This window comes from Emys orbicularis, chromosome 25 (genome assembly GCF_028017835.1).
Source record: "Emys orbicularis isolate rEmyOrb1 chromosome 25, rEmyOrb1.hap1, whole genome shotgun sequence".
NCBI classification, from domain to species: domain Eukaryota; kingdom Metazoa; phylum Chordata; order Testudines; family Emydidae; genus Emys; species Emys orbicularis.
The window spans coordinates 6,918,520-6,930,074 of NC_088707.1; the positions used below are offsets into that span (position 1 = coordinate 6,918,520).

The 11,555-nt window shown below is 46.3% G+C and overlaps 1 protein-coding gene across 1 annotated transcript in view; it reads right to left on the reverse strand.

Moving 5' to 3' along the window:
- Window positions 1-11,504, reverse strand: part of FAM117A (family with sequence similarity 117 member A) — a 30,392-nt gene extending 18,888 nt beyond the window's left edge. The window contains exon 1 of the mRNA XM_065422822.1: window positions 11,381-11,504. Coding sequence (XP_065278894.1) covers window positions 11,381-11,504 — 124 coding nt within the window. The remainder of the gene's footprint in view (window positions 1-11,380) is intronic.
- Window positions 11,505-11,555: the final 51 nt, after the last annotated feature.

Consider the following 11,555-nt stretch of genomic DNA (forward strand, 5'->3'; position numbering starts at 1 on the left):
CAGAAGAGAGCATGCTGAAGATGCTGGCTTCTTGTTCAAGTCACTGAAGGGCAGAGCTATTTAGGTACTAATAAGCCCCTAATCACAATAGTATTGGAGGAACTCCCAAGTACTGGAAAATAGAAATATACACTGAACTGGGTATGAAGAAAGGGATCCATGATGCAAGATAAGGAGCAGATTAGCTACTGAGGCATCTCCTTGTTCCAAGAGCTGAAAACAGTAAGGTAGTGCTGATTCTAGTGGGGAAAAAGCCCGCTTTATCCAGAACATAGGTGTAGAAAAGGAAGACTATATTCACAAATATGGAGGAGGGGTAAAGTCAAGTGAGACATCCATTGATAACTTATGTCAACCATACAACATACATGAGTAGGTAGAGAAGAGAATAATTTGAACTGGAAGAAAGTTCAGCCAGGGCTTTTGTTCATGGTAGTGAAAGTTTAAAAACCACCAGGTTACAGGAGGATTTAGGAAGAGGACAAAAATGCCCATCCCCACCCCCAACAATTAGCATTAACATTTCTCTGTAGCACAATTAATTAGCTGAAAACTTCCGCAACTCTTGGCATGCATTCTATTTTAAGATGACATCTCCGTGCAAAGTAAATGTTCTACATCTCTGCCTCTGTTCTATTCCTCCACCTTTAGGATTATAATCCTTTTTCTTGTAAAAGATTTACAACCAACAGGGTAAATTCACACACACACACACACACACACACACACACACACACACACACACACAATTTCATAGCCCTTGGTTCCATTTCAATAAACGTATACAAACTGCACAGCCTTGGGAGCACTGAAATCCACTGCATCTTCCGGTGATTAGGCAGAAACTGAGGTTAAACCACAGTACCTCTCCGATTCTTGCATAAGATCTGTGCACACAGTTCCAAGACATCCAGACTCCAAACTCCAACACAGTTTCAAGACAGCCAACTCCAAAATGCAACCCTCTGAAAAACATGCAAGAGCCTTTCCAGTCATCCAGCTTATAGGCTGAATCAGGTGGTTAGACTACCATCTTGCATTGAAAGAGGCAGTCCCTTGATGACCTTATGGAAAAGAATTTTCATTCACTCATAGCCAAGGATAAGGAGCAGTGTATGACAAGAGGAGTTACCAGATTAGAGAGCTAGACTGACATTAGTTATGACCCAAATCAACTTCTCCTGTAGGCACTGCTAAACTGGGCTGGAGTTTTAAGATCTGGCCTGCAAGCAAAACTAAAGAAATTGCAGTCTTTGTAACCATTTCCTTAGTTACAGGCTGTATTTGAATGCAGCTGGAGAAAGCTGTCCAAGGAAAAAAGCCATCTGCAGATGTAATTTAAGGAAATTATTCAATAAGGAATACTAGAAGTTCAGGCTTTTCTGTGGCACTCAATCAAATCCAAAGACAATGCATGCCTTAAGGAGCAGCTCCACTGAACACAAACACAAGTTATTTAGGGTCCAAGGCTGCAGCTAAACACCCAGTTACTGGAGGAAATGAGCTGAACTTTTCACCTTTTATCTTAATTCTGTAAAGCTTATTTTATAATTAGAAAAAACAATCTGGAGTATTTCAACATCCTCCAACTTGAAATCTTTGGCTCCAATGGACATTCTCAGGCTTGGTCTGGTGTGAAGGCACTCTTCAACAGGGGCTTCAAGCAAGTAGATCACTTATCCTAGTGCATATATGCAGCACTTCTGAACTGGCAAAGAAGAACAGGTGGGTTACTGACCCTATATGGACCATATAAGGGTTGCTTCAGAAACAGGTTTTTACATTTGAAATTTAGGTCTTGTTTACTCTTTTACCTAGTAGATTACAGATGACTGGAGAATTAGTAGGATTATGTCAAATACAGAAGTGAAACCCTGAGCAATTGAGAGGAACCAATTTCTAGTCCTTGTTAAAGACTTTTATTTTAAATAGGTTTAACAAAAACAAACCAAACACCTGACAAACAGTTAGGAGTAGAGATCACTAAGATTCAACTTTGTCCTCGACTAAAGGATAAGGAAATACCCATTCAATCCTCTGGGTCCTTGGAAATAGTCCAGTAAAAAACAGACCAGATTTGATATTGCTGATATTTCTAAGGTTAAAAACAAGCAGAAAAAACATGCAAGAAACCTTCCAGGCCTCGCCAGCTGCTTTTGGTGTCCAACACGAAGCCAGTAAGTAAATTCTGCAGAGTAGGAAGCATAGCAGAAGTTTACAAGTTATAGCATGACTCCAGTTCAAAAGTAAAAAAACCAAGGAATTACAACACACAATATGTTACCAAAATCTCTCTTATGGCTTTGCTAATCTGGGGAAAAGGGAAGTGCGGCCAATGAGGTCAGCTTGCTTTTAAACTGAGGTGGGCAAACTAGGACCCAAGGGCCGCAATCCAGCCCTTCAGACATTTTAATCCAGCCGGGGGCTTGCCCCGCTCTGCACGGCTCCTGGAAGCAGCGGCATGTCCCCCCTCCGTCTCCTATGTGTAGGGGCAGCCAAGGGTCTCCGCATGCTGCCCCCGCCCCAAGTGCTGCCCCCACAGCTCCCATTGGCCGGGAACCATGGCCAATGGGAGCTGCAGGGGAGGCGCCTGCAGACGGGGCAGCACGCTGAGCTGCCTGGCTGTGCCTCCGCTTAGGAGGCAGAGCGGGGACATGCCGCTGCTTCCAGGAGCTGCTTGAGGTAAGTGCCACCTGGAGCCTACACCCCACCCCTGCCCCCCTCCCACACTCCAAACCCCTGCCCCAGCCCTAATCCCCCTCCTGCACCCCCCAACCCCTCATCCCCTGCCCCACCCCGAGCCTGTACCCCCCCAGCCAGAGCCCTCATCCTCCCCCACACTCCAACCCCCAATTTTGTGAGCATTCATGGCCCGCCATACAATTTCCATATCCAGATGTGGCCCTCGGGCTAAAAAGTTTGCCCACCCCTGTTTTAAACATAACTAGTTTAAACTGGGATTATTTGTTTTTGTACCCAACTACTTGCCACAGGAAAAGTTATTTTATTATGTATTATAATATGTTACAGTAGAGTCTAGAGGCCTCAACTGAGATCAGAACACCAATATACTAGACACTGTACAAATGCAAAGTAAAACAATCCCTGGAATTAAGAGTTTACAGTCCCAGTCCCTAACAGATTACTGTCTCCAGTGCTTCCGGCTCTGTATCATACTCAAAGCAATGTTATTGAAATGTGTTGGTAGACCATCGGAAACTCTATTGTTTACATTCTGATGGAAAAGAAAGGATCCAAAGACACAAACCCAGATCTCAAGAGAGCAATTCAGATATCCCATAAAAGCCATCTCGTTCCTTTGGGGCACAGTCATCTCAAATTTATCCAATAGAAGCAAAATTTTAAAGCAGGGAGCAGCTTGTTTGATACAGAACTGTCAATACAAGTCAAAATTAATGACAGATGTGATCACATCCTTTATTTTTCCCGTTCCCAGACTTGTAAAGAGGCAAGCAAGCTGAGAGCAGCAAGTTTACAGTGAGGGTATGATCCATATCAACTGAAGACACCAACACCCTGAAGTGGCTCTAATTACCCGGCTCATGACAAACTTGTTCTACACTTAACATTACACCACCTGTGTTTTGCATCTGGCCTCAAGTCAGAGCCTTATACTGTATATAGCCATACTTTATAGAAGATAAAGAGAACTGACTTGGTTGCATAGGGCAAAGATGAACTGCTTTTGTCTAGAGCAGCAGCAAGAATATTAACTTCAAGATCTTCCCATCTTCAATCCAGTCCCTAAGGATATTCACTTTCTGGACAACTTCCTCCCTGTCCCTAATCCCTCAAATCCTGTCAATCCACACACCCTTGAAAAAGCCTTTAAGAGGGGAAAGCAGCAGGATGTCCCATGACTTTTGCAAGGAATAGTTCAGCTTTATTCCTTCAATTTAGCTGAGCAGAGCAGAGTTTCTGTGCAAGGGTCTTTGCTGTATGACATAGCACAATACAATCCAAGTTAGGCTCTATTATTACTGAAGTTCATCACATGAATTCATAGCGTCTTGAGTTACATCTCCTACAATTACTATCTTCTCACTTGGAGTGAAAGTGGATTAATTCTCCTATTTTTGTATGGTTGACACAACCTGACCTGTTAATCCTGCCTGAGACATCTCTCATCCAATACACAGGGTTACAGGTAGGCTGCCAATTAAGACAACCATAGACTCACCCAGGAATCCAAGATCTGCTGAATGAAACCAGTCAACTTACTCCCATAACAGGGAATGATTCATTCCATACATACTAAACACATGCATGTGAAACTTTACTATATAACCAGCCAACATGCACATGTTTCACCTGAGGAAAAAAATCAGACCAACAACGCAAGAAATTGAATACTGAAGGCAGCTAAAGTTACTCCCATCATTACTAGCAACAAGATCCTCAGCCTTGCTCAACATGGTATCAACATCACATTCACATGTCTTCCAGAAGTCCAGAAATCCCTGGGAGGGAATGCCAGAGTTAGCAGGAGATCCATTACTTCAAGGACATATAACTTTTAGCCAACCTATATTAAACTGATCAGATAATTGGCCACAACTCCTTATTTAAAGTAAAGGATGGCTGCAGCATATGGAGACTACAGATTCCACCATTCAACGCTTTACTGGATCTAAGCAATCACTCCCACAAAGCAATTACTTACCAGAGGACAGGTACATACTAAAGATGAGGGGTAGGCTGTGGGCCCCACTCTGACCATCCCTGCATAAATGCACCTGGGGAAGTTACTCAACAGCACAAAAGAAAACCGAAGAACAGCAAAACCACTAACACCTGGGCCACTATTTTGGTAGTGAAAGCCTTCATACGCAGCCTTCAAGTTCATTTCAGAACTGCTATGACAGAGGTGAGGAGGAGAAATATTAATTTATCAGGCTCTGCTCTAGCTATACCATGTAGACAAAGTACATTCACAATGCTTTCTAGTGGTAAACAGACATTTTCCTCCTAAACAACATTTTTATTCTGCCAAGCATACACAGACTTAACTGTGTCCCAACTTATGAAACTGTGTCCCAACCAGTTTAAATCTAGAATATTCACCAGACATGGTTTCACACGGATGCCATGATAAATCTTGATTTGGTAATTCACTCAGTTCTTCACTGGTTTAGCAGGATCTACGCAGCAAGAAAAAGATTTGGCATCTCAGAAACAGGCAAATTCAGAGAGCAAGCTACAAAATGCTAGTTAGATGAGTCACCTCAGTTAATAGCAACTTCCTGAAAAGTTAAAGAACACTATACAATTCTATAAACTACATGACAGAGGAAACTTTTTTGTCCTGATGAAAAGGGAATAAGCCATCATGTCCATAATTCTTTACCAATACAGTCTCTATTAAGCTGACAGGAGGTATGGAAATTGGCAAAAAGTCATCCCTAACCAATGCCGTCCCCCAACCACAGCTACATGCATGCACAGGTGAAGACCCTCTGCCTGCATCTCTACTCATCTCACACTATTCCCCCTCATGTACTACACTCTGCCACCAATAATTGACTCTCATGCCCTCCACCCACTATGCACTTTTTTCATGCCACTCCCTATATGATAGAGTGTCTCCTCCAGTGGATCAAGAAATGTCCTCCCTTTCCTCCAAGACTCCCCTTAAAATGCACTTTGTGACCACCTGTGCACCACTAACCAGTCATCCCCGATTCACCACATGACCCTTTAACACAGCTTAAATTACAGTATAAACAAAAGTGTTGTTATTTTTAACATCACTACTGGAACTACTAAGAAAACAACTATGGAGTCGCTTTGCTTTTATGGTGCACTGATCCATCCCCTCCTTTTTTCTATGTGTTGTCTAATTTAGACTGCAAGCTCAGCAGGGCAGGTAGTTGGTCCACTTGCATTCATAAAGCACCACGTACACCAATGCTGCCACATACATTAAGTTCCAAGTTTTCTTAAAGCAGCTGCCATTTCCAATGGTCAGTCTGGCCTGGAGAAAGCTCAGAGGACCTCAACGATTTACTTTAGACAATTAGAAAGCCAAATTTAAGCCATCTGGTGCAAGATCTCCAGAAAGCCAAGACTGCTTGGTTCTCATCCCAATAGATTCAAGGGCATGAAGCATGTAGAAATGTATTCATAGGTCCCTGTGGAGATTAGAGTCTGGATACGAAGAGAAATTTTCCAGTTAATGTGGAGCTTGGAATATACTTTGGGGGAAACTGAAGCTTCACACAGCACAGCTTTGTCTATAGTGAACTAAAATAAACCTAAAAATTTCCAAAGAGCTGATTCCACCTTTGTGAGAATATAGGCTATTGACTGTTACTGAACCTATGGAATTTTGATAACACCAGCAGTCTCCAAGCCATCTAACTGGTGTAAACGGAGACTGTAGTGGTCTGGCCCGTATCTGAATAGGATCTTCAAGACAGGGTAGTAATTTACCTACCTTACTAGCATAAACTACACCATTGAAGAGATAAGGGATGACCGAAACCATCATGGCTACCTCCATTGCCACACACTATAAACTTCAAAGCATGAAGACTTCTAAACACCAAGACAACAAACCCTAGTCACCGCAGAATTGTTTTCCTGGCTTCTCCACTGCAGAATAGCTATGCAGTTTAGCCGAAGCTCTTTAAGGGGCAGATTCAACAGCTGCTCCCTATTTGATTTCAGCAGGATTTTCTGTGAACAGAGCAGCTGCAGAATCAGACTGGCTCGCAGACTGTCTTTCCATAAGTCAGTGGAAGCCATGGAAAGATACACAGCTAGTACTGGAGAAACTGCTGGGCTTCAGCTTTTTAAGAGTAACCCACCTCAGCAGGCCAGCAGTTAAGCCACTCATGAGCAATCCAATAAGCCAGGGCACAGGAATGAGGAAAAAAATTGATAGCAACAGATTTCAGGGCTGAGATCCCAAGATTACAATGCAAGTTTTCGAGTTAGGAAACAGAGTTTTTAGTTAAACCACAGCCAATTTACTGCAGTAGCTCCCACACATACAAATAGTAAGTGAAGCTTATTGTATGAACAGTGACTGGGGCACAGCAATGGAAATTTAAATACATCTCAAACTGTACATGAAAGAGATGAAGAGGAAAAAGTCAAGCTGCCAGAGCCTGAGCAGTGAGGGCACAAAGCCAGGAAGAAATGAAGACCAGCAATTCCTGTTTCTGAATACTGTCAGTGGATTTTCAGCCTTCTAACCATCAGAAAACCTATAAGCATCTAATGCCATGTCACAGGGCACTACAGAGCCACAATGAGACTCCATAATGCAGCCAGCAGAAAAACCCAACCTACATATGTCCTAATTTCTCAATAATGTTTTGCTATAATTGTATAAGTTTTCAGACTGTCAAATGATAAATTGCCATATTCACAGCAGTTTCATTTCAGTTTCAGAGCAGAGGTGGCATAGAGGAGGGGGAATGGTGCTCAAAGAAATGTGCTGTTTATTTCATGAACTCATTTCAAGTGTAAATTGGGCAAAATACTCTAATGGCTTCTCTGATCAATACTAATCCTCACAGTGGCAGGAAAAACAACTAGTACTATAAGCCTCAAATAATGAAATGCACAACACTTGAACAGCCATTCATTCTCACTTTACAAAAGTGATTGCTCTAACCCACCCTAAAGTAGATTTAAGAACTGATGCATAAAACCAGATATAAAAGCATTTCAAAAGGATGCTGTCAAGGTTGGTAGGCCAAAATTTGACGAACATTCTTTACTATTTGAAAAGCCATGCAATCCTGTGTTTAGTCCAAAATAAGTGTTGCACTGCTCTTTCAGTGTTTCATATAGTAAGGAAGATTTCAGCAACAGCCCAGCACTCATGAGCAACCATACAAATAAATCAGCAATCACACAGGAAGGAAAAACATTTCCACAAGCTTATATAAACCCTCCAAAAAAGTTCTTAGTGATTTAAAAAAAAAAAAAAGACTTGAGATACCTCGGCAATGCAGTTTTGGGATCCATTATGGTTTATAGTACAAATAAATTTAAATGATTGCTTCTGTATCAAGTCAAGTGACCTCAGTAATAGGATGTGCTGTTCAACTCCAGATATCGCTTTCAGTTTAGCATCTTTTAATTGTGACCTAAAGCCATCTTAAAATAAGGCAAAGAACTTGTTATCATGCAAAGGCAAAGAACAAATTTTCCCTGCCTGAAACAGGCAAATGTGCAGAAGGGACTGCAAGAGCCCAAAGATGAAAGCTCCTTATTTGTGCATGTAATTAGAATGCCCACATGGAATTTTAAACTTACCGCATTTACCGGAATGGTTTTAATGCAGTCAAAAATATCTTCCAGTTAGTTTAGCTCTTGTTCACCTTCCACTATATCTTTGCTTCTCATCCCAAATCCACCTCCCCCCCAGTATTTTTCCCCCATCTCTCAGCCATTCCAGGTTCTCATTACTCATTTCCACCCACTCAACTTGTATTTAAAAAGCACTCACAAGTACATACTCATTTTATGTACTTTTCTTACATTAATACTCTGAAAAGACTTCCCTCTTGAATCTAAAAGTGCTTTACAACGGTGGGTAGATATCCCTATTTTACAGATGTAGGAACCAGCAGTGTGATTTTTCTCAAAGTCAGCTGCAGAGGTGGGAACAGAAAACAAGCCTCAGAACTGTCTGTAGCTCTAGGCAATATACTATTTCCCTTGACACAGTACTTGATAAGGATTCAAATTACCTCCCTCTTAAAAAAAAAATAACTTGCACCACTATATAATTTCAGTTTAAGCCTGAGTCGCAGCATCAGCCATTTGAATGCTATATACTCAATCTGCTCAGACTGAGGATATGGTTAGAATAAAGAGACTGTAAGCTGTACATTTAAGCAACTGGAGAGCATGTTTAGATTAAGATGCAGGGGCTTTCCACCCACACCCTTCAGGAAAGCGGCTGCTACAATTCAGATTTAAACTCGAAACTAACTTTGAAGCCAAGAATGGAGGTTCTAGGAAGCCAAGATCACCAGAGTTACTGTTATAATATGAATTTGAAAAATCCTACCTTTTTGCTCTCTGCTATGTGTCGCTGTTCCCTCCTCCCTTTCTCAGCACACAGATCCTTCCATCGAAGAGTATGTAGCTAACAAGTTTTGATCCCTATGCTGGGTGGGATCATTGCTCAGTTTGTCCTCCATCTTGCCAAGTTGATAATGGCACACTTAATAAAGCTTTTCATCTTCTTGTTACAAACATTAAGTAATCCTCCTAACTATCCCTGTGAAGGAAAGTACCTTATTTCCTTTTTAAAGATGGGAAATGGAAGGCAAAGAGTTGGAGTCACTTGTAGAGTTATGTCACCATAACCAAGCCAGTACCAGTCGATAAATACAGGGAAGTTATGTTTCCAACCTGATCCAGCTCTAGAAGTGGACGTTAAGCATGTTATCACACACTCACTGCCTGTTAACAAGTAAGCTATTTTCCCCACCATTAAAAACCAGCTCACCGCAAAGATTCTGGGCTCACCTACAACTCAAACAGTAGCACACTATGCAAAACTCAACCTTACCTAAGCAACCAAAGTATAAGCCTCGCCATCACAACCCTCAGGCAAGAGCCAGCCAAGGTGCTTTGCCATATGCCCTAAAGGATAGATTAGGCTCTGCAGGAATACAGCTGAGGATGCTTTACCGGATGGGGAAAGGGCCTTGCTTTGTTCACTTGCAGCTTTTGGTCTTCTTCCTTGTGTAAATCCCACCAAATGGAGTCTGCTCTATAAATTCTCTCTCTCCAAATTGCTCTATTTAGTGCCATATCCTGTAAAGCACTGCATGCCAAAATAAAGATCTTCTTTTCTGACATCCCACCACTTCTTGCATAGGCCGCTCCTTTTCCTTCAATCTTGAGCTGTTTGACTCTTACCCACCCTAGTCTGCTTGCGGTGCTACCCCTGCAAGATCTTATTGTATGCATCCCACACACCTGTTTACTCCACGTGCAAGAGAAGAACTTGGGTTGGCAACAAGTCTGGCTACACATAGACAGAAACTGGCCCCTAAATGGGAATAGGTGGGCAAGACCTACTGGCCAGCTGTCAGCGGGGAACCGTCCACCCGGAGAGGCGGGGTGAGCCGGTCAGCCCAGTAGGAAGCGGAACGGCCGCAGATGAAAGGGGTGGGAGCTACGGTCACTGCTGGGGGGTGCACCCCAGGGCCCGACCAGCCCCGGCGGTGCTGCTGCGGGAGGGGGTGCTGCGTCGGAGGGCCGGTCACGCACAGCTGGGTTCTGTAGCACGTGGCGGGCGGGTGGGTGCGCGCGCTAGGGGGGCCCCCAACTGACACGGGGGAGGGGTGGGGGGAGAACTCGTAGGCGGGGGCGCGGGGGGAACTGTGGCCGGGCGGGGGTCCTGCCCTAACCGCTGCTGGAGCGGAGGCTCCAGGGTACGGTCTCTGTCAAGCACTAGGGCCCCTCCCCCCCCAACGGCCCCCCACTCGCTCAGCTCTCGCCCCTCCCCCCCAACGGCCCCGCACTCGCTCAGCTCTCGCCCCTCCCCCCCAACGGCCCCCCACTCGCTCAGCTCTCGCCCCTCCCCCCCCAACGGCCCCCCACTCGCTCAGCTCTCGCCCCTCCCCCCCCAGCGGCCCCCCACTCGCTCAGCTCTCGCCCCTCCCCCCCCAGCGGCCCCCCACTCGCTCAGCTCTCGCCCCTCCCCCCCCTCGGCCCCCCACTCGCTCAGCTCTCTCCCCTCCCCCCCCTCGGCCCCCCACTCGCTCAGCTCTCTCCCCTCCCCCCCCTCGGCCCCCCACTCGCTCAGCTCTCTCCCCTCCCCCCCTCGGCCCCCCACTCGCTCAGCTCTCTCCCCTCCCCCCCTCGGCCCCCCACTCGCTCAGCTCTCTCCCCTCCCCCCCAACGGCCCCCCACTCGCTCAGCTCTCTCCCCTCCCCCCCAACGGCCCCCCACTCGCTCAGCTCTCTCCCCTCCCCCCCTCGGCCCCCCACTCGCTCAGCTCTCTCCCCTCCCCCCCTCGGCCCCCGACTCGCTCAGCTCTCTCCCCTCCCCCCCTCGGCCCCCGACTCGCTCAGCTCTCTCCCCTCCCCCCCTCGGCCCCCCACTCGCTCAGCTCTCTCCCCTCCCCCCCTCGGCCCCCCACTCGCTCAGCTCTCTCCCCTCCCCCCCTCGGCCCCCCACTCGCTCAGCTCTCTCCCCTCCCCCCCAACGGCCCCCCACTCGCTCAGCTCTCTCCCCTCCCCCCCAACGGCCCCCCACTCGCTCAGCTCTCTCCCCTCCCCCAGCGGCCCCTCAACCCCTCGTTACGCGCCCGACAGCCCAGCCCACTCCCTCCCATTCCCCCACCAGCACCAGAGCTCGGCCCCCCCCCAACCCCCGTTACCTGCCCGGCCGCCGTCTCCGCCTGCCCCGCGCCGCTGCTGCAGTTGGAAAGGGATGGTGGCCCTAAGCGGCTGCAGCCCCCCCACTCCGCCCCGGCAGCAGGAGGCCCCGGCGGCCCCCGCCATCCCCAGCTCCAACCCGACCTCACCCGTCTCCTCCCGCGAGCCCCAACAGTA